Here is a 23,835-nt window from a genome sequence, read left to right as displayed (position 1 = left end):
AATCCCAGTAGCATTCACTCCATCTCATCTCTCAGCATACATGCAAACAAAAACACAGAAATAGAGAGCATGTACTGCTTCAAGGCGTCTGCTGAGGATTATCTAACATCCCAAATGTTTGTTTTGCAGCTTCTTCCAACATTCTTTCTTACGCAAACACACAAGTGCACACAGGGTTTAATCATCAGACAACAGACGGGCCCCTGCTTCCGCCTCTCCCACACTCTGACTGTCTCACATGGATCTGCAAGTCCTGGTCTGCTGATACTCGTAACACAATGCGTGGCCTCATATTATTTCACTGTCTTCTGTGAGACACATTTATTTATTTATTTCACAAAAAATTTATTTTGCTCCGCATCATTTAGTCTTTTCTTATAAATTAATCTTATTCACAAGTACATAGGAGCTAATGGAAGTTTTTTTTGTTGTTGTTTTGTTGTTGTTTTTTTCTTTAATGTGTGTGTACATGCACCAGTGACCTGGAGGAAGAGACTAGTCATGACACTATCAGATTAGGGTTGTTGTTTTTTTCCCCAGATACCCACCTACATGAACAGCAGCTGTGACATGGAGTTCGTCACTGTCATCTGCAGCTTTTTCAGTCCTGTCCATGCAGCTCTGCTCACTCAGCTTCTTCTTCAGCTTCTTGAGAGGTCTGAGAAGCTGCTGCTGGTTTATTTATCAAATCCAGCGGGGTTGACACCCTGACAGGTGCCTGCAGCAACACAGGGTTCTCTCCCTCATTTATAAGCTTTCCCTGCATCTCTCCATCTCAACTCTTTCACGCTCTGTTTCCCATCTTTCTCTTTCTCATTGTAGCAGCTTGCATCGCTTACTCAGCTTCCCCAGTTTCCCCAGTTCTCTCAGGATATGTTAACTTTTGCGTTCTTGTTTATTTTCCTCTTACTATTGCAAGCAAGCATCTTACATTCCTCCCTTCCTCTCCCTCTTCTCTTTATTACAAGTCACTGTGTCAAAGCTGAAAATATTTTTGTAGAGTTTTGGACTCGCTAGTCAGTCAAAGCAGGCTTGTGCGAAAACCACTGCGGAGACCCCCTGTTGTGTCACAGTTCAGAGTTTCCCCCACACCCTTACTGGGGAACATCAAGAAAACTTGCAGCTCTCGTGTCGTTTTTATTAAACAGGGTAGAGGTTGAATTTGGATACAAACAATTTGGATTCCCTCAGCATAGTTTAGATCTGCATCCAGTCCATCTGTAAATCAACAAGACTGGGTTTGTGTTGAAGCTCTTTATTGTGTTTGATATGACCTGCGTGTATTATTTCTGTTTAAGATACCGCTGCTTTTTCTGTGCCTACAATGGGCTTCTGAAGAATCATGACTCTTTTCTATGTATTCACAGCTGGTTTAGTTTAGCTGCAGTTGTTGCTGTGTACTGAAATCCTATCCTTACTGGGCATGACTTTTGGATAAGTGATGATTAACTATGAATCATTTCTGTGTAACTGAATTACTTTTACTTCATTCAGACAGCAGATCTTGATGCTACTATTTTTAAACAAACTTAAAAAGGACTCAGAGGGTATCATCTTCACCTGTTTCCGGTCACATTGTGTACTTGAGCTGACAAATATTAGATCACGTATTTTACTGTTCAGAGTCCCTTCTCTCCTCCTATTTTAAAGTGCAGTACACCTTAGTGCTATTCTGACTGTGGGGAATCATTTTCAAGGCTTCCTTTAGAAAGCAGACAACAGTAACCACACAAAAAAAAAAAAAAAACAGTACTTTTTTTTGGTTGATAAGTAAAACAAAAAAAAACCTTCATGGTGCTCTTTGGATACAGGGGTAATAATCTTGGCAAAAAAAGGGGTTTGAAAAAGCCCTTATTAAAAGTGGCTTGGAAAAAGTTTTAGTGCACCAACACGTTACATCTTTCATTTAGAAAATAATCAACTCGTGTTTTTGGTGGATCCGACACATTCCAGCTCATGGCAGAGTGTCTGTGTACCATTACTGTTGGGCAGATGGCACAAAGTGGCTTCATTTGAAAGCAGAAACTCAGCAGAAAACTTGAGTGCAATCCAGAAAAAAAAGAACAGCAATGCATTTTTTGTTTGTGAAACTCTGCAAACTCCAGGTAGAAGGGAGCCTGATGAAATTTTTTTTACATTGCTTTTATTGAATCTGTCTTTTTCTTTTCAGTCATTTCCTGGAAAAACCTTGTCATTAAGGAAAAGAACTTAATAGAAAGGACTGTGTGTGTGTGGCTTCTAACAACCAGATGCTTAATCTGGGCTCTTAACACAATGGAGAGGAAGAGGTGGCTGCACTGTGCTGCTGCTACTTTGCACAACACCTATTTATGTATCCAATTACTTTACAATGCATTTTGGTTTTAGATGGTTTTAGACTGAGCAGTTGCTGCATATGTTGTCATTTGCTGTTCATATCTAATATCCTAGTTGTTCGCCTACATTGATACAGCCATGTTGGGGCTGTATTGCCAGAGCCACGGCTTCAAAATGCCAAGAATTATGTAGTTTCATCTGAACATTGTCAAAGTTTTTAACTGAACCTGCATTGTCACTTCCCCAATCATTGCTACCACCATGGCTACAAAATTTTGTAGGGGGAAATACTGTATCCTATACATTTTATGTTCTTTATGTCCTGTTATATGGGAAGTGACAGCTGAACATGTCTGTCTGCTACAGACCAAATTTTCCTTTTGAGGGACAAATGAATGAAGTAAATAAAGTTAACTATATTGTAAAGTAGGGAGCCATAAAACAAACAAAAAAAGATTTAAAAAAAAAAAAAAAAAAAAAAAGCTTGACAAGTTCTGAATACAGAAGTCACTTCATCCATGTACATTTCTTCATTGTTGTTATTCTTCAACAGGCAAAGTCTAAAGTTGCTGGGATGGAGGAAAAATAATAATAATTTTGCTTGTATCCTTACCGGATCAGTGTCTTGGCAGCTTTTCCATGATGGAAGTTAATAATAGGTGACCTTGGTTAATGCTAGTCTCATTTTAAAAAAGCAAATAACTACATTCCCAGAGGCACTTCCACAGACAAGCCACAGTTTCTACTGTAAACACTGATAAAAATCTAGACTGGCTTTGTGTTTCAAGGTAAAAACAAAAGGTTGATTTAGTTCCTCATACGCTTTTTAACTTCAGATATGTTTGCCAACTAGATAAACGTAAAATTCAACTGCCTGAGGCAATGAAGCTTTCAAACATGTGTCGTATCAAATCAAATGAAAGTCGATCTGCGACATTTTAATGAGATCAGACTTTCAATGTCCTCAGAGTTTTCACTTCAAAGATGACATGTTTAAGTGTAAACACGTTTTTAATGGTGAAGCAGGAACATAAGTTTGTCTGTGCTTCAGTACCCATACACAAACACAGTGCATGCCCCTCCCCAGCTGTTCCTTTTGGGGTCTGGATCAGACAGCTGTCCCTCTGGCCTGCACAGAGCTCACACTGTTCTGAAAAAGACCCGCTCAGCACATTGTTCTGAGGTCTCCCTTCTCTCAGCAGGGTTCTGTCAGGCAGGACAAACAAAAGACACTGAAAACACCCAACACTGGCACAGCCTTCCACAATGACCATGGCAATAATAACACACACACACACACACACACACACACACACACACACACACACACACACACACACACACACACACACACACACACACACACACACACACACACACACACACACACAGTGTAGCCAAAACTCTGCTTTAGAGGCTGCCTGATAAAAATATTAGAGATGTTGTAAATAATTATTTTAATTTACATGTTTTTTTTATTAAACTTGTTAGAACATATTGTCTGAAAGCAGGAAACCAACAGCCAGACATGAAGTTAGGAATTCCTAAATAATTACCATTTAATCTATACATTATCAATCCCTAACATTCCTACCTTATTTTTTAATAACAAAACTGAGATATTACACTTTTTTGTTTTCACTTACAAAGTCAACAAAAGTGCAAACATAAAATAAGGCTTGCATCTGTCTAAAACAAAAGCCACAAGATAAGGACATGAAAATCCTGGAATTAAGAGTCGAACAGGAAAACTCACCCAGACCAGATGCATAGATAGCCTTGACTGACTTCTTCATTTTGTAGAGAACACTGCGATCCACATCCAGAGCCTGGACAGACAGACAGACACACACACACACACACACACACACACACACACACACACACACACACACACACACACACAGTTGGTTAAAAAGTCAAAACTCAAGATGGTGGAGATTTATGAGCAGATTCAGGATGCGTTTTGCAGTCATTTAGCAGATAATGAGATACTTTCTTAGCGTGCTTGAGTTGCGTGTCAGTCATTCTGCCCTATGAAGATCCTCCTACTCTCTAACATGAGAGTTTATAATGTGCAAGAACAGGTAACAAAAAATTGAATCCTGAAGACTGTTGCTAGGCAGGAAGTGAAAAGATGTTCACAGTCTCACTGCAAGCGACGCTGCTCAGACATATCTGTTAACCTGTTAGCCTGAAGTCCGTTTTGAGGCAGAAGATAGTAATGATGCTGTACACACTTATATCACTCCATATTTAGCATTTGAAAATGCCTATTTTGTGTATTATTTAGAACTCCTGCTTTCTTTGTACAAATCCAAACTGCTTGCTTGTTTTAGGTACAATCGTGTGTGTGTGTGTGTGTGTGTGTGCGTGCCCAACCCACTCTTGCTCATGTTATGCATTATTCAAGGAGAAGCCAAGAATAGACCTGAGTTCTCTCATTAGTAATTGTGCTCTTCAGTGTATGTCTGTGTATTTATCAGCATAAAACGTATAGGACAAGAGCGACAAGAAACTGAGATCAATTACGTTAGGGAAGAGTGTCCCAGAAATGCATAAATCTGTGACTACATAGAACCAAGTGACTACAGTCAGACACACTTTCCCCTGTAAAGCATTAAACCCAGACAGTAACCAGAGTAAACACTGGAAATCTAAATGAAACAATACACCGCTGTAGCAGCGACAAATGAGGGACCCCGTTGGGATGAGGGGGATTTTAGGAAATTAATTTTAAGGAATTTTATTAAGTACGTCTGCTGAAGTGAGCCGAAGACGGCGCCACATTCTCCTTGCCCTGTTCACCATTTGACTGACACATATCCGATCCCCTGGACTCTGAAAACAAAAAGAAACACACAATGGCTTCCATTCAAAAACCCACAATGTCTTCTCTTCAGCAGCGGCATATGTGATGAATTTACTGAAATGAAGGTCATTAATCAACAATGTTTTCATTTCAAAGCTATGAGCGGTTTGGTATTGCAGCACGATCAACGCTTAGTTTTCCGCACCCATGCTTGACCCGCACAAACATAAAATTAAAAGAGAGAGCACAAAATGACTAAAGACACTTTAAAATGGAAAGTGGCAGATAAATTAAGTGTTGCTGGTAGAAGGGCAGGCAGAGGAGCTCTAAGAGCTCAGAGAAAAGACATGAACACGACAATGTGCTCTTTCACTCCCCAGTCAATGGCAGCTCAGAGGGACCACCTATTAGGAGTGAAGGGGGAGACTCGGTCAGCACATCAAGGTATACAGTTACACTGGATAGACTCTGTGAGGAGGAGAGAGAATTTTGTGAGGGTGTGTGCTGTGTTTTAGCTCCCTTTCAGTTTACGTGCACAGTGCTATTCCAATATGAATCCCGTTAAGATAAATGAGGTTATATTGTGGCTAAATGTAGTAACACACAGTGTTATTCCACCATGCATGCTTTTATCCCCACAATGCCTGATAGTGACACACCCCATTCTTCCCAAACAAAAGAATTTATGAACTGGGGAAAACAGTTTTTTTTTTGGTTTTTTTTTCGATTTCAGCTTACCGTACCTCCTATAAGATGCAGTGTTTTCTTTAGGTAACATATCTGATCTGCAATAACCCAACTTGAAGGCAATTTACAGTTCCCAATCCTTTTGTACAAAAGGACTGCTTAACATGAATTTACATTGTACATGAGAGTCTACAAACCCTGTGGTTGAGCATATTGGCCCAGACATTTCAAACTATGAGCATGCAGACTAAACGCACTAAACATCTGGAACAATCTTCATTCAGAAAAACAAAACCAACAAAAGGCAAAATGTGACCAATCTGATAGACCAATAACGCCATGTACTCAACCTCAACACCAACACTAACAGTCCCGCTCTACCTCATCCTCAAAGATGCCATGTCCGTGACTTCCCGACTCATATCACTGGATAGTTTTGCCACTTGAGTCCATCCTAAATCATGACTCAGCCAAGTGAAGGCACCACTGTTTATCTACATTGTGGGTTTTTTTCCTTTCCGAGAGTCTGTGCATGCTCTGACACCCGCTTCCATACATGTTGCTCGGCCTATACAGCATTTCCATACAGAGTTATAACTTTCCAGTCTGTTGTTGCTGTCAAAGTCAAAAGGAGCATCCATTTTTCAAAAAGCAATAAAGCTCTTCAGTAGCCAGTGTGTGATAAAAGTAATATAAGCTAAGAATAAGATTTACTGCCTTTTATCAGAGGAACTGTGGAAATTAAAAGAAGCCTTTGAGTAAAAGTGGTACTAAAAGTGCTGTGGTTTCAGTTCCTTCAGCTCCAGTTAAATGACTCATCTGGTACATAGGCCATTATCCCATTATCTCTGCCTGGCCCAGACACCCTCTCCAGCTTGGACCTCACACACTCAGGTTTCTGCCTAAAAAAAACTTAACAAGCATTATCAAAGTGAAAAAGAGTAAACAAAACGGATTGAATTTTTGTACATACAATTGATAAGATCGAGCCACAAGAATTTACACAACTGTTTTGTTGAAGCTAAAATCCCTCTGAATTCTGTTCTGGGTAATAAATTTACTTCAAATACTAAAATAAAATCTCACATAAAACCCTGGGAAAAGCTGCATGAATTTACTTTTCAACATCAATGAGGCATTTATGATTTTAGGTCCTAAATGTGCAAATGTTAGTTGGTTTGGAAGACAATTAGAGGGAAAGTTTGGCACTTCAGGCAATATTTTGCGCAATGTCATATAATTATCATGCAAAACAAACAAATATATTTCCAAATGTAATAAAAACAGACATATTTTCTCAAAATTCAAAACAAACCTATGAAACCTACTTCACCCATCCGCCTGGATGTGCATCAGTGTGAGGTTGCTTTGGTGTGGAAGAGGTCAGTGAAGGGTGAGCTACATAAAATCAGTTACACATTTTTATTTAACAGCTGATGGCACAAAATCAATTCAACAAAAGACAGTCGGTGCTTTGCTTATTTGCTAGATCTGTAAACCGCTAAATGTTGCTGATTATGTGCTGTATGTGCCAAAAATCCAGGTGAGGTGCAAGCCAATACTGCTCCAACTTTAACTCCCAGTTCAATCTCTGCACACAGAATAATAAAGACGACAAAAGAGATGGTGAATAGAGATGCAGCATTCAGTCTAAGTCTAAGACTGGCAATAATGTGAATGTTTTCGTGGAAGGGGGAACGAGCCAAATGGACAAGATTTATAACAATCTGTTCATTTTGCAACTAAATCTTTTGGTGCATATGCTGCATCAGTGCAGTCAGATGGTAGCTCTGTAATTGCCCAAGTATCATGTAACTGCCTCAGTTTTAGGAGCTCTTGGATCAGCTTCTGCATTGTAATATCAGCTCATTTCAACAATTAAGTTTAACTTTGTGGTCAAAAGTAACCTTGCAGCAAACACCGCATTGACATTAGATTTTTTAAATCCCTCACAACCTTTGGAAATCCAGAAGTTATTCTGAGAAGCTTGAAGATGACAGTGTGGTGAATATCTTCTTAAAAAAACTGGATTGCAACACCAGTTTAAATACAAAGGTTTGCATTTTTTGAGCTCGAGCCTGCAGACTGCAACAGACAAAAAGGCATACGTTTTAAATGATGCAAAACAAAAATGCAAAAAAAAAAAAAAAAAAGGGTATAAAACATATTTGATTATCATCTGTTTTGTTGGCATTCACAAAGCTGCAATGTGACATTCATGGGTCTACTTTCTGCATAGTTTTATACAAACAAATACATAAAAAGCTTAAAGTACGGATCAGGAAATCTTATCACCTGATGATGCCAATTTTGCACATTATCTTCCTTTCAAAGAAATTATAAAGGTCTTGGCACCAAACTAAAATAGGTAACACTACTGCTCAAACTTATACACTTCAGAGCCAAGCAGAAGTGTGACTGATGAGAAACAATACACACACAAGCTGAAGACAGCAGCCAAGAGTACTGACAGATATTGTTGTTCATTCTTCTCCTCACAGACTTTGAGGGCCATTATTGTAGAATTTAATCCCCTAATTGATTATGTGTTGGCTGCTTGTGCAGAAGTTGGAAGTCTTCCCCGTCAAACAGCCAGAACTAATTATTGGATCACATGAGTTGAGATGAGAGAGGACTGTGATTCAAACTGAGAAATTGAGATTCTACTTTAAAACATCATCATATGATCCAGTGGCCCAATCACCCACTCCTCATTAAGGACAGACAGTTTGTTAATGTAGCCAAAGATGAGCCAAAATTAGTCACATTGACTGGTCATTCAAAAGATTTTCAGTCAATGGCGAAAACATTTTGTAGGCAGACTGGTCCATATGAACCCCTGGTTGTTCTCCACATTATATCAATAAACGGACATTGAATTAATCCACCCTGTTGAAGCCTCCTTTGGTGTGGACAGCTTCCTCCCTGTCACATAAAAATCACACAGACACACAATATCATGCTCCAGCAGACCCTTTCAATCACCATGGAGTGGTTTGACGGGACAACGGACAAGCAAGGTAATAAACCAGCTGAACACAACAAACACACTCCTCTAAATCAATCTCATTCTCTTAAGTCATCAATCATTCTCCCACATTTCCATTTTGATGTGCTCAGCAGGGTTCAGCATCACATCACCCAATGTACGAGCAATGATATTTATAGCACATGTTGCCGTTAATTAAAGCACTTAAACCAAGACAAAAGAAAAGAAAAACATTCGCAGTGAGAAAGGAGTTGAGCTTATTGAAAGGTGACAGCTTGCACAATAGGCCCAGGCAGCCTCCGATGTTGGAGCCACTTCAAAAGCAGACCTCATACAACATAAATACTATATCGGCATTTCTCTTCTTTTGTTAACGGCTCACAGTAAACTCTGAGTGGCTCTTTTCGGCCAGCCTGAGCAGGAGAGAATGCCCAAATTGAACTGAATTAGTCCTCATCTTAAAGAATGACATCATGAAAACCGTTGTGATTACAATTGAGCACCATCTGCAACAGCAAATCTACACATGCTATCACAACCCAGCGGGGTCATGGAGGTCATTGTCATGGAGATTCATGCACTTGTGTACTTGCATACCCTGAACCATTAAGTATAATGCATTGGGTTACTGATCTTATAAACTGTTCTCAGGCAGACGTGGTCAGAAAGATGACACTGTAAACCTGATTCAACCTCAGCATGGTCAGTTCCATGTGCAGTGGTATGCATAGATAAAGAAAGCTAGGGGTGGGAAAATCGAATTGAAAAATCGAAAATCGTGATTTTTTTTTTGTTTCACAATGTTAAAATGGATTTTTTTGGTATTTTAAAAAAAAAAAAAAAAAAAAAAAAAAAAAGTTTTTTTTTTTCCCCCCCAAATAAATAAATATAATCCATTACAAAAATTTTGGTCATTTTTATTGTTTTTATTGATCTTTTTACTTTTCATCTTCGGCATTATAGCAGCAGAATGATGATCTGGCTACTGTGTTGTATTTCCTAATTGAAATCAAGAAAAATGACGAGCAAAAAAAAAAGTTGTAAACATTTTTTTTGCCTTTAATCTACAAAAATTAGCAATATCGAAGAATTGTGAGAATCGCAATTTAAATCGAATCTGCACCAAAAAAATCGGAATTGAATTGAATCAGGACAAAAGCATGTCGTCACAGCCTTAAAGAAAGCTCTGTTAATTTTCTTTTACCTCTTTCTTGTTTTAAAACTACCCATCTTAAGATTGTTGAGCTTCTATAAACCCTATATTAAGATGCATCTTAAATAGCTTGCTGAGGCTATAAATTATCACACACGTCATTAAAAGGAGATGAAGATTTTCAATTACAATTACAAAGGTTTCAAGACGAAGACTTTGCAAATCATGGGTCAAAAATCCGCAACCATGTGCTGCTCAAATCAGTCATCAACTAACAATAAAAAAAAGACATCTTGTTAGTCGAGCAGCGATGGCTGGTTCTACTGTTCATTCTGTAATCAGGACATTAAAGTTAAAAGTAAAGTTGGAAGTTAAATTGAGAGCTGAAATACCAAGACATTTTCCCTGTGGGTAGCTGGAAAAGCAAGACAAACCCCCAACTTGCTGCAATAGAGCATTAGGAAGATTTAGCAGACTCTGCAATAGTGCTGCACCTGTTAAAATATCACATTTACAACTATGATTTGCATCCTCAGCACAAAATGTCATAAGTTTATAAATGAACATGACAAAAGCTAAACTTTGACCATGACTCTTACAGTCCCTCAAACTAACCATCAAAAGTGCATTAAAAGAACCTCACAGAACTGCAGAATAAAAAAAAAACCTCTAAGCTGTTGCAAAATCATTATTTACAAGCTGTGATATTTGCCAAAAGGGGTAATCATAATTGCAAATCATGCAGAGTATCTGGATGTTTGGCACTGGCAGTATGTCAGGTTTTTCATGGGCACAAACTTAACTCTGCTGCTCATCCCACAAATACATTTTCCATATAGATGTGGCTGCATTCAATAAGGAAAAAAACTGTCTAAATGTATAACTTGTATTAGCAAGAAGCATTGTTACAACAAAAAGAAGTTATTGACCAAACACATATTTTCTTATTTTTTTGTGCTAAGCTTCTCTTCCTTGGACCCTGATGCAGAAAAAGCCTGTAAGCATAGCACTGACTGACCCGAAATCACTAATTAAACCCAAATTACAGCAAAAACTACAATAAAGACCCAAGAAAACATTTTTTTGAGTAGTCCCAAACAAATATGTCTAAAAACAAGCCTGCATTGCAGATAAGGTAAGGGTATATTTGTTTCTCAATGAGGAAAAAGATATTTGGCAGCATAAGCTTGTATGAGCAGAAAGAGCTCACATCACATCAAGAAGAAATACCTTCAACAAAAGTTGGTCCAACTAACAAGTCTAAGATATCACAGCAGCTTCTACCTTTTTCTCTTATGTCTGAAACAGACATTCCTGGATGACTGCAAGCTGCAGGGACAGACAGAGGTCCTGCCCAAGTGTTCTCACCAGCAAGCAGCCTGCGGATGACAGCATTCTGCTGTAAAAGATGCAGTTCCACTTATCAAATACTTCATCACCATTACACACACATCAATTTTTAACTAAAGCACAATCTAATCAATCTCCCCAGTCGGTAGTATCACTGTTACCATAACTACAGATATTTTTAAAATTCACACACACACACACACACACACACACACACACACACACACACACACACACACACACACACACACATCTGGTTCCGTCTGTGTTTTTATATCTCATCAAATAACCTTGCACACCCCCACTCCCACCACATCAGTCATGTAAAGAAAGTCTGGCACAGATGTGCATAGAAAGTCCTAGTATTGATGTGCAAATTATTGGTCAGCATGAACTGACAAATAATACATTTGTGAGAATAATTATTTTTCCAGTTTATTCAATCATCAGATTGGAAAGAGATTAGTATAATAATAATAATAATAATAATTTTTAAAAAAAAGAAAAGAAAGATAATTTCTCAAAAATACTAAATGCACAACCAATCACTGACTTGATGGTTGTAAAATGCTTGATATTTGTCTTTGGTTTATTATTATTATTCAGTATGATAGACAACCATCTTTTTTCTCCAAATTCCACAAAGATGCTCGCTTAAGTGCATTATCCAAAATATTGGAAATGATATGCCTCGAAGCTAACACTTGGTTACATTAAACTATAATCAGTAAAAAAGAAAAGAACAAACATTGGTGAATTTTACTAAAATGATTAATCTGAAATGCTTAAAACTTTCATCCTTTAAAGATAATTTTGCCATATCATAAAAATCTCCTTCCAAGTTGGAATTAGCTGGAAGTCATTGCTTTGCTTAAATACAAAGAAACTTCATGTATCAACAGTACATAAAAGGTTGCATCAGCTTTTCTGCAGGTGTGCTGTAAATGCACATTTTGTGGTGGCGCACCCTCATCCAAACAGAGTTGTTCCAAATGTAGCACAATTGGGGTAAACACTGGAAAGGGGCCGTCACTCTGGAAGGAAAAAACTGTGACTCACTCAGAACAAATGTAAAAAAAAAAAAAAAAAAAAAAAAAAGCTGTATATAGTTCAACCAAGCAGACTTTAAAAAGAAGGCATAGTCCTTAGAGAGCTAGGCAAAGTCATGCAAACAATTTTCAGGTCTGTCACAAAAGCAATTGTGTGGTAAATCCAAAGCTATGACTTTCTGCTAAAGAAGAACAAAACAAAACAGACTCAATTGTTTCATTCAAAACTTTTCACCATGCTGAGCAAGAAAAGTCAACATTTGAACAGAACTGGACTCATTGAGCCGAGTCATGTGGCATACTCTCTCAGAGTTGTTGGTCTGCCCCAGGGCAGCACAGAAAACTCCACGCTGAAAGTTGGCTGTTAGGGTACATTCACATAAGGATAGTCCACTAGACATGGTCCGATTCGGGACTCAGTTCAGTTGTGGGAGGGTATATCCATGCGGGCCGAGATCAGGTTCACGGTGTAAACAAGCCAAACGATTAGAATAATATATCCCTATTCTCACCAAAGGTAGCACTGCACTAGTATTTAGCAGTAGAGAGGACAAGATCCACCTGAAAAAGATAAAAACTTGGTTTCCTCCACTTGGAAGCTAAACATGGAAAACCAAACTATCACTTTTTTGGGTTTTTATTTTGACTTATGCAAGTATACCGCAGAAATACACTGCAACAATGGGTGCCGTATGGACAAAAGACGAGGCAGAGGGCCCTTAACACGATGGCTATGTATTGACATACAATGCAATAGAACACCAAATGCAGGAAGTGACTTTTTTTGTAGTCCTCTTCCTGCATTTGGTCTGCTTGAAACGGACAGAGACCTGTGTTTGTAGGCAGACAGACTCTGCTTCTTTGATCTGAATCAGAATTTGGTTGCCGGATTCACATTTCCCCAAACAAAGCGGACTTTCCGTGCAAACAGACTCGGATTCAAATCAAAAAGGCCGATGTCCCTTGGGCTGTTAGTATGGGATAGAGAGCTAAGGGAAGGGGGAGGGCACTTTTTACAGTGTCATGAGGCTGTTTGACATAAGCTCATTAACACAAACGCATTTTAGGGCTTTGAAGACAGAGCTGATGCACTCTGCACTTCGAAGTGTCACGACCAGTGACGTCTTTTTCTGATTCAATATTTATCATCGCATCAAGAGCACCTGAATACTTATCTTGTTGAACCACTGAGCTGTATGTCTGACTACTACTGAATAGTAGCAGTTTCTGTTTGGTTTTCTGCCTGGCTGCGAGTCACCAAAACCTTTTCCACCTCTAAGTCTTGTGGTATTTTAGAATTTGCACACTTGCTGCTTCACAGCTCCTCTGTAAGCACTACAAAGAACACTGCTGGACCAGTCCTGGTTCCCAGCTGCCAGAAATCACACTGGGATGACAGCATCAACTGCAGTAGTTTCAGTGTTAGAGAAAACAAACTTTCAAGTTAGCAGCCAAGGCACTTTCAGGGTCTTTTAAATTTTACAAGGTGAGAGCGCTTTTGTTTCAGATTGGTTTTCCAGACAGCTGCAGTCCCTCGTGGTGATAATACTTCTACCTTTGGCAATGTTGTTGTACTTCAGGTTTCTATCCCTGTTCACACTAACTTTAACTTGGTGCATTCATTCTTTATTTACAATCGGAAGAAGTCTTTTGTTAGGAACAAGCAGAAGTATACCAAATACCTTTTAAGGTAACAGCTCTGAATGATTAAGAAAGACCTAATGGCACCACATTTAAAACTCATTAAAATAGTAATGAATAAAGTTTATAAACTAGCAGGAGGCTGATAAAAATTAATCTTAAAAGGCAAAGGTTGGAAAGTAAGAACCAAATGTGCTAAACTTTGATGAGTGGGAGGAAAAGAAAAAAAAAAGAAGAAGAAAAAGCTTGTCTGACTTGGAGTTTTCTGACTTTTTTAAACAGATGTTTCATGCTGGGCTCGTGGTGAACATGAAGTGATGCCAAGGGCAAAATGCCCAAACCATTCTAAGAAATATCATCATTATTGCAGATGGGAAATGACCTGTTTCCCACTGGAACACACCACAGTGAAACACTGGAGAAATTGTGTGCATTTGTATAAATTTGAGAACACACTTCAGACGTAGAGAACATAAACTTATGAAACCTGTTCATACAAGCTTCTTTGAACTACACTGTGAATAAGAGAAGGGCTTCAACTGGCATACACTCCCTGGCAAAAAGAAAAAGTCACCAGTTGGATAAGAAAATTAGTATAAGCCTCCTCCTCTTGGAGAAATGTGCTGGCAAAGGTTTTTTAAAAATCTCTTTCTTAGTCACACACTAGAAGCTAACCTCAGCGATGTCAGGATGCATCTCTACACATTTCTTCACCATGCTCAACTATGATGTTAATAACTTCAAGCAGTTTCAAGCAAATTATGGCTGCACACTCAATTTTCCTGTCACATTGTGCAAAGACACTTGCACATGCACACATAGGTGAACACATTTCCACCACCAGACAAGTGGTGGAAGTGTGTTCAGGGAGCATGAGACATTTTTTCACACATGGATTGGCACCACACAGTCCAGAGTCAGACCGTAAACCTGTTGAGAAACTTTTGGATGTGTAGAAGGCTTTGTGCAATGGTCAGACTCTCCAATCACCAAAAGATCTTATGATGGTGGAAGATTAGCCAGATCAGCCAGTGTTGAACTGGATGGGTAAAAATCTTTACATTGCAGAATCTTATTGAAACAATGCTGCAAGCTGTCATTCATGACCCTTTCGTCTTCAAATAACAAATCTGAAACAGTAGTTTTTAGTATACAATAAAATTCTTTCACTCGTTCACATAAATATGCTCGTTGACAACCTCTATTCCTCACTTTTAACCATTCACAAATAGGCCAATTTGACAAGCAAAGAAAAATTTGTCAAAATACGTCATATTAATTGTAAAGGTGTATTGGTTTCTGCTCATTTGCAGGATAAAAGTGGCGCTGGTTTAGAGAAGAGTGCTGAGTAAGATGATTAACACAGCTACAGTGCAAGTACTACCTTCTGCAGCTGCAAGCTTCGGCAAGGACCTACTCACCTCATTCTGCACCATTGTTTAGGCACTGGTTTGTTTGATCCCAGAAAAATAATAGAACTATCTGATGCCTGACTAAGAGAGAACATAAATATAGAACAGAGCTTCCTATATTGCTAAAATACAGTTTTTGAACTGGACTCCTGCTCTTTGTACCAGCCACCATGGCTAAACCATATTTTATCTGGTTATGATATCCTGCTGTAACATCATCAATATGGAAGTCTGAACCACCCAAAATAAACTAACAACTCCTCTCATCACACAAAGGTTTGAGTGTTTAGTATGGTGATGGTTTCACAGCTGCAATTTTAGTGTGAATTAAACTGAGAAGTTTGAAATTTTTAACTAAGTGAGGTATGAACTGGCCCAAATTCCTCTATGTTAATTTCACTTGTTCACTCTTTTTATAGATACATTTTTAAGGTGTTATTTCAAGGAGGTCAATCCATTTGCAGAGCGCCATAAGCTGTCCACACAGGGAAAGACCAAGCATTCTTCTGTAGAGCATAATTTATTTACAGATACAGTAAATCTGACCATTTGACCCAATCTAAAAGGACAGGATGCCATAACAACTCTGACAAAGAAACTATATCCTCCACTGAATCATCCTGACACAGTTACACCAGGAATACGATGTACAGACCAAAGAGAGCACAGGAAAAAGAATAACACATTACAATATGCCGCCAATCCCTTCTCAGCCTGCACACCATGGGTGGTAAAGTTAGAGGAGGGAGCAGCGCAACACAGACAAAGCTAGCATTAACAGCTTAATAGTGACAGTGTGCATGGCCTCCACACGTCTACCAGCCATAGGTGTGAATCCCAGATTAATTGGCAAGCGACCAGACTGGACCAGTTTTTAGATTTACAGTCAGTCTTCCCTGGAAGAAGATATATTCTGCATGCATGCTCAAATCATATGCAAATGAGTGTGTACACAGACAGAAAACACACAGCAGCTTCATTTTTGTGCATGAGGTGCACCCGCATCAAAATATTCATATGTTTGAATTTCTTGGATGAACAACTCAAATAAAAAAATAAAAAAATATCTATATATATATATCTATATCTATATATATATCTATATATATATATATATATAGATATATATACATATATACATACATACATACACATATACACACATTATATATATATATATATATATATATATATATATATATATATATATATATATATATATATATATATATATATATAAATAGCTACAAGCTCAATTTTTAGCCAACTGAGTCATCTTCTGAGCTAGAGATATACGGCTGGCTAGCTTTCATATCAAAGTGGGATAAAAAAAAAAAAAATCAAAACAGGTCTGTGTAGTAACCTGAATTGAATTATTTCTAGTTTTTTTGTTCTTGTTGTTGTAACTGAAAAAGAACAAATTTTATTGCTAAACTGATGAGAAGCAAAATGTCTCTCAACTCATCTGTCTGACTCTAGCATCACATAGCAAATCTTTGCAAGTCAGGGGTAATGAGACTTCAATCCCCCGAAGAGCCTCGAAGGAGTTTCCTCAACACAAAAAAAGTCTGGGTCACATCTCTGAGTGAAAGTGACAGCCGGACAACACAGCTGTGAGGAATCACCCCTCCCACCACACCCTGGCCCGAACCAGCTCGGAGTGGCCAGGACTACAAATCAATGGCGGAGTTCATTAATGAAGAGGCACGGCCTGTCAGTGAACAAAAGCCTTCAACAGGAGCTGTCTTAAACAATCTGGCCAAGCACACTTTGATGGATGAGATGAGCTTTAAGTTCTCATCTTCCCAGTGGCCCTTGTGTGTAACCCACTAAAATCTAAGTAGGGCAGACAGTAACCAGTCCAGTCTTTAACCTAAGGCCTTTTCACTCTCCTGGGCTATTTTCTTAAGAGAAAAGAACACACAATGCTCACTGGTGACTAACAAGTTGTAAAATTTGATAAAGTATGTGTGTAAGTGTGTGTGTAATGTCTCTGGATTCAGCATTAGCTAAAATTATATCACATCCTAAGAGCCCAAGACTGTTGGAGGGAAAAAGTGAGATTGTGCCTTTAAATCGATTGGGACATGACTGTTACCCTTACCCCCTGGTAGATCCACGGGGAGGGTTGCTGCATAATAATGAATCTGTCACTGGATGATAACGTGAATGCTCCATACACAGAAGGCTAGACGCCTCTCATTTCAAATAAAAATCTATTTGAAAGCCTTTATAAAGCAGACTCATTTAGAGGCTAAAGATCTGAAGTAAAAATAAAAGACAGCCAACTATGGTATTACGTAGTAGTAGCACTATGGTGGAATCTCCAGTACACTATGGCAAAGTTGAAGGACAACCAATGTAGAGTAAGGATAAAGAGAAGAGACAAGATCCTGATAGAAATCTCATTTCAATTATAAGAAGCAGTAAGCTCCTTAGGTGGTGTAGCAAAGAGCGGCCACGATGGTCAGCTGGGTTTAGGCTGCTCACTTCAGCCAGACAGCACATTAAGGTCATGTGTGCGTGAGCGCTCATTGATCCCTCTGTGTGCTTCTAAAGCTATTAGATGTAGACTGCCATTGATAATCCTACAGTTTGAATGCTTATTTAAACTTTCCTCCAGGCCACCTGTTTCCCCAGTGTGTGTGTTTGGGGGGGTGGGGGCGCTGTTGTCCCTGACCAAGTCACAGCCTTAAATGGCAACTTTGCCTGGAAAGGAGGATGGGCGCGGTAGCAATGAGGGCAGAAGAGGGACATGTCTTACTTTGTCTGGGAACCACTGAAGTGTCTCCTTAGCCCAACGCATTGAAAGAGTTAAAGGAGCAAATTTACCCACAGGTGTGAACTAGGGCTGGGCGAAAATCTCATATCCCGATATAACTCCTTTTATATCCCCATAACAATATAAAATTGTTTGTGTAATTTTGTGTAGGTCATCAGTTATTGTTCAGTTGTGCTAAGCAACGGCAGTGATCTTCCCTCTGGGGAAACTATGGCTGTATGAAGTTTCAGGGGTAAATACCTATTGCAGCGTTTTTGTCTGGAGTTATTTATGAGTACTTTCGCCATCACTTGACGCTGCTTTTGCTCGTTGAATCTCTGTCTTCTTAGTCCTGATTCTTGCGCAGGTGATAAAATGAGTTAGTTGTGTCGGAGTCCATTGTCGGGACTGTGAGCTAGTCTGTTGTCGGTTCCACGTTGGTCTTTTTATATCCAAACTGCATCCATGCATGCAAATAAAGCCAGACATTGTCTTCAGTTAAGTAAAGATGCATTTCAGGTGAGAGCACTAAGCTAAAGGATTAACTGCTGGAAAGAGACAAATATATGTCACTTTTTTGGTTTGATGTCAAACGAGCATCAGAGAAACAGTAATTGAGATCAAGACTAATTACTGGAATAGCCCACGCAGTCAATATCAGCCTGTGCCTCTGCATGCTATGGATACCATTTCTCACCAATAATCTCTCCACAAAATCAAGCAGTGATCCAGACAGCATGTTACAATGCATAATTGGCATACCAATCTGCTGGATGAAATAATAGCCAGATGGAAGAGTAATGACACCAACCTTCCAGACTGAGTTGTCACCGCCAACATTACATTCATCTTAGATTCTCCATATTAAGGTAGACAACACTTTGAAGATCTGTTATCTGAGGTTATATGCTGCATCTACCTGAGTATTATCATAACCAATACTATAAACATCTTCCACAACAGATAAGTGTGTCACCAGTGCAACGCCAATGATGCTGCATGGATTCTACCAGTTTCCTGAGCAAGACAGAGTGCACTTAGGTTGAACTTCTGTTTCTATCAACGGGCCAGGTCAGTATGAGGTGGGTATGCTGTTTTTGTGTGGGTATACATGTGGGGTTGAGTGGGGGGGATGGCGAGTGGGGGTGGGCAAAAGGACAATGCCTAAATATATCCAATCTGACGAATCCTTTTTTCTTTTTTTTTTTTTTTTTAATTTCTGTTGGGGTCCCAATCTTATCTACAAAACCCAAAAGGACAGAGCGTGACGCACTACAATCCATTGATTGGTCAAAAGTCTTTACTTCCTGTGTGACTTCACACTGAGGATAAAGTGACAACAGTGGGATGTTTACATATAATTTTTTTGTTTTGTTTTGTTTTGTTTTTTTCAAACATATTCCCCAAAATTGCTTGATGCCAACCTTCTCCTCCTTTGTTTCTGTCTCATATTGTCTTTGTTATAATTCAGGTAGGGTGTTGCAATGCCATAACATCACACTACTACATACATGTCTATCGCTATCTGGCCGATACACCGCCTATCAGGTAAAGAAATGATAGGCCCCAAATGAACCCAAAACAGCCTCGTAGCCGCCTGGACTTGTTCGTGGGAACAAGGTTGGAGTATGCCTGGCACAATTCAGTAAGTGGACCAAGAAAAGACAGAAACCAAAGAAAAACAGTCACAGATGCAAAATTATACAAAAAGAAAAAAAATAACACGTCTACCAGCTTTCGGTTCTGAACAGACAATCTCATGAGCTTTTATCCTGGGTTAGACAAAAGCATCACCAGTAGGACCAGTACTTAACAGAGAGGTCAGCTCAGTCCTCATGGCCAGGCACTCCTATTAATGCAACATGGAAGTTTTTAGTTTTGGGGAAAATGAAAAGAGACAAAAACATTAGCATATGTTGACATCAGGATCATCACATTCATTTTATGCTGTTTGAAAAGCAACATCATTTTATCCCAGCTTTAATGAGAAAAATACTGAAAAGTTTATTTCTGAAAAGTGTACCCAAGGGGAAGTTAGTACAAATGTTTTAAAGAAGTAGTGTGTGTGTGTGTGTGTGTGTGTGTGTGTGTGTGTTTGGTGGTGGTGGTGGGGGGATGACGTAAAGCTTAATATCCTCTTACAGGATAAACAGGTTTTTATTGCTGTGGTTTTGCAAATAAAAACCAACATGCACATACAAGCAACCAGAAGGAGTTCTTGGCAATCTTAAACTACTCGCTAAATTAAGCTTGTGTTTAAAAGGAAATAACGGAACAATAAAGTTGTGCAATTCAAAGGAAACTCTTGTGGTCCTCTCAGCTGTTCATGTGTTTAAAGGATAGTTTAAAAGAAAGAGAACAAGAGGTTGGCTTTAAAAGTTATTTAACAAGGTGACACTGTAAATCTATTAATGATTCTCAGATGAAAAAAAAAAATCAGAAAATACATATAAATAAGTGAAACCGTCTGCATCGGTTGACTATAAGGGATATATTCTATCTGACGTATTCGTAACAGACATCTTATCTTGACTATATTTTGACTCCATGTTGCTCCACAGACACAAAGCGAGAGCACATGTCGACCAGTTTATAACACCAAAACATTTGTCTTATGAGGTTTTTGCTCTGTTCTCATTGGTAACAGGATTAAGAAGCAGATTTATCCAGACCGAACCATCTGGAACAACAGATTTTCACACTAATAATCATCCCCTCCCCACCCCTTCTAATAAATAAGCTTCCCTTGTCAACAAGTTCCAGTCACACCAACAGTGAACAAATTTCAACATGTAAGTGACAAAAAAAACTTAATGTTCTGTAACCCCATTCAATCAGTTTCTTAGTTTAAAGTGGACTATTCCCTACGAATGGATGCAAAATCCAACTCTAAAATATTTAGAAAAAGTGTATCCGGGTTTGCGGTTGTTGTCAACAACAGACTGTGTGGGAAAAGTCTGACGAACCAGCTCATTACCAAAATGCAAGGCTTCCTCTGAAACGATACACCAGCTGCTCCCATCATCCTGTCCTCAGCTGTCAGCGGAAGGGTAAAAACTAAGACGTGAACACTTGTATTCCAAACTAAAGATGGCCAGAATCAGCACAATGTTTCAACTCAAAGTGCTGAAATCAGCAGTCTGTTTTTTATTATTTGGGATTCATGTGGATGCATTATTACACTCAACAGGAAATAGGATGCAGTCCACATGTAGCTTTCTGGACATATGTGAAATTCCAAACAGGCCTGCATACAATAACTGGAAGTGTTTCCAATCCACTGCTGTATTTAATTGGTCAGACAAACCAAAGTTTGTAGGGTCTATTTGTCCCAGCGACAAAGCTTTGTGTTTCCTGATCGTGAAGAGGTCAATATAAAACAACAACATACTGCCTCCTCTGCAACAGCAAGACCAGATCTCTAAAACAAAGCAGCTGAATTAGATCCTCAACCCAACAATTCAACTTCACAAGCCAGCAATTACAGCTGACCCGTTTTTTTTAAAGAGAGTAAAACCCACTCATATTTGCTTGCTCCAACCAAATCCACATTCCTCTCTGAGCAGAGCTGAAATCGTTCCCAGTGGCAGATTACTAGCCGTTTCAAGACGAGCAGCAGAAAAGGTTTGAATGAAAACGTGTGTAGCATGGTGTCTGCAGGTGAAGTGGAACACCTGTCAGTGTGAGCAGGTGTATGTCTGTCTGCTCGGCTCAGTCTTCCAAAAACACAGGTTTAAAAATAAGCCGCTTGCCTCACTGAGATGCCCAACATCAGACAGGTTAAAGTAAGGCTTGTATCAAGCACAGTTGAGGATTAATTCAGTAAAACTGACACCAGTTGCTGATGACTTATTTCACCTCCACATGCTGTGTATGATGCATTCAGCTTCCTATTTCTTCTTTTTTTTTTTTTTTTAACAGTATGAGGCAGGAGACTTCACACATTTCCCTCCACGTCATCATCCAACATCCACAAGCGTACCCTGATTTACAACACTAACACACATAACACACCGTGCTACTTGTGTGGGAAATTCTATTTTTACCAGCAGGCAGGGCGAGGCTCTGCCATACAGTACACAAAGTAGGGAAACTATAACAAGGCAGGGAGGGAGGCAGTGGAGGGCAATCAGGGAACAAAGCGGAAGTGTCCTTCCTCCTGATGACCTGCAAGTTAAAGGAACACAAAGTGCTCTCTGTGCACAGAAAGTGCAGTGCAGCTGTAAACTGAGACACTGGCATTTGATTTTTCATGTTTATTGCAGAAGGAATTCACATTGTAAGCCAAAAAAAGATCCCATGTAATATAGTAGATTTTGATGAATGATTAGTTACTATGACTTCATGCTTGCTCTGAATATACAGCATCAGCTGCATGTCTAAAAGAAGAACCCTTCTTCTCTCTCTTTTTTTTTTTTTATAATTTTTTTTTTTAATCTTAATCCAGGGTACAAGCATAAAATTTGCAAAGGCAGCTGTATATCTTTACTGTTTTGTTTGTAGCTGTTATTGCTTGCAAATACTTTAGAAGAGTAGGGGGAAGATTAGATGGGGGGGGGGGGGGGGGGGGGGGGGGCAACGATTGTTTCCTTAATACCACAACACAGACTCATAACAATATTTAACAGCTCTCTGAATAATGACTGAGCTAGTTTGAAAAATTAAAAATAGGACCTTTTTTTTTTGTTTGTATTTTTGCTATTAAAGAGGATTGACCTGCTCCAAGGGTGGAGAAAGGTAGATTTAGGTTAGCTTTCTGTCTTTAAACACTATTAGGAGCATGCATTATTATGTTTAGCTGATAAAAAAAAATTATGTCTGCATCATGAAGCCCTTTTTTTTTTTTTTCCCTTTTCTTTTTGGACAACAAGCCCAGTTCCAGCAGACTCACCTCCTCCAGAGCAGCCACTGTATTCCTACAATGGGACATCCTGGTGGTGAAATTAGAGGCAGTCGGCGATTTATAATCTTCATTTGTCTCTGCCACAAACTCTGAAACGGTGATTTGGTCCGGCATAATAAATCCCTTTGCTTTAGAGAAGAAGAAGAAGATGAAGCACTTTTATTAACCCACTTTCTCGTCTGTACAGTTATAGCACAGAAGATTTCAAAGAAGCAGTAGCAGCAGAAGTGTCTTTGAGGGTTCCTCCGGGTAGCAAACCATCTCCGGGTGTGTTTATGTCATTCCCTTGTTTATTCCCAACACTATCCAATGCTGCGGTGTCGCACGCTGGCTCGAGGAGTTGCAGTGCTGACGCTCTCGCCGCGTTGTGGTACAAGGTGATGGATAGGTTAAATCTCTCCTGTCGTTTAGGTCGCTATTACCCTCTCTCCATTCAGTTCAACAGCTTATCCTCAATGCAATGCGGAAAAGTAAGCTTCCGTAATGACAGTAAATATCCTCTTATGGTGTCCCAAACCTGCAACTGATCGGAGGTAACTTCTTCTTCTTCCGAGCCCCGGGAAACAACAAGCGAGTGATTCAACGGGAGCTCAAGAAATTGACAAAGGTAGAGGAGGGGATTCATTGAACACGCACCAGCCAATGGAGAGCTGCAGTTGGAAAGAAAAGCCAATCGGAATCCAGAGAATTGTGTTGCCTTCAAGGCTCCTCGTATGCCACGACATCAAAGTAGAGTTGAAATTTCTGCAAATGCTGCAGCAC

At 39.2% G+C, this 23,835-nt stretch overlaps 1 protein-coding gene across 2 annotated transcripts in view; it reads right to left on the bottom strand.

Annotated features, from left to right (window-relative positions):
* The window catches only part of asap2a (ArfGAP with SH3 domain, ankyrin repeat and PH domain 2a), a 59,857-nt gene extending 36,246 nt beyond the window's left edge, over nt 1–23,611 (bottom strand). For both annotated transcript variants that reach the window (XM_079262430.1, XM_079262431.1), the window contains exons 1-2: nt 23,062–23,611; nt 4,073–4,145 (exon numbers count right to left, since the gene is read on the bottom strand). In XM_079262430.1, coding sequence (XP_079118556.1) covers nt 4,073–4,145; nt 23,062–23,187 — 199 coding nt within the window. In that variant the 5' untranslated portion in view covers nt 23,188–23,611. The remainder of the gene's footprint in view (nt 1–4,072; nt 4,146–23,061) is intronic.
* Nucleotides 23,612–23,835: the final 224 nt, after the last annotated feature.

This window comes from Telmatherina bonti, assembly GCF_933228915.1.
Source record: "Telmatherina bonti genome assembly, chromosome: 22".
Lineage (NCBI taxonomy): Eukaryota > Metazoa > Chordata > Actinopteri > Atheriniformes > Telmatherinidae > Telmatherina > Telmatherina bonti.
Note: the sequence above shows the minus strand (reverse complement) of the source record. Positions and strands in the feature narration are given on the sequence as shown.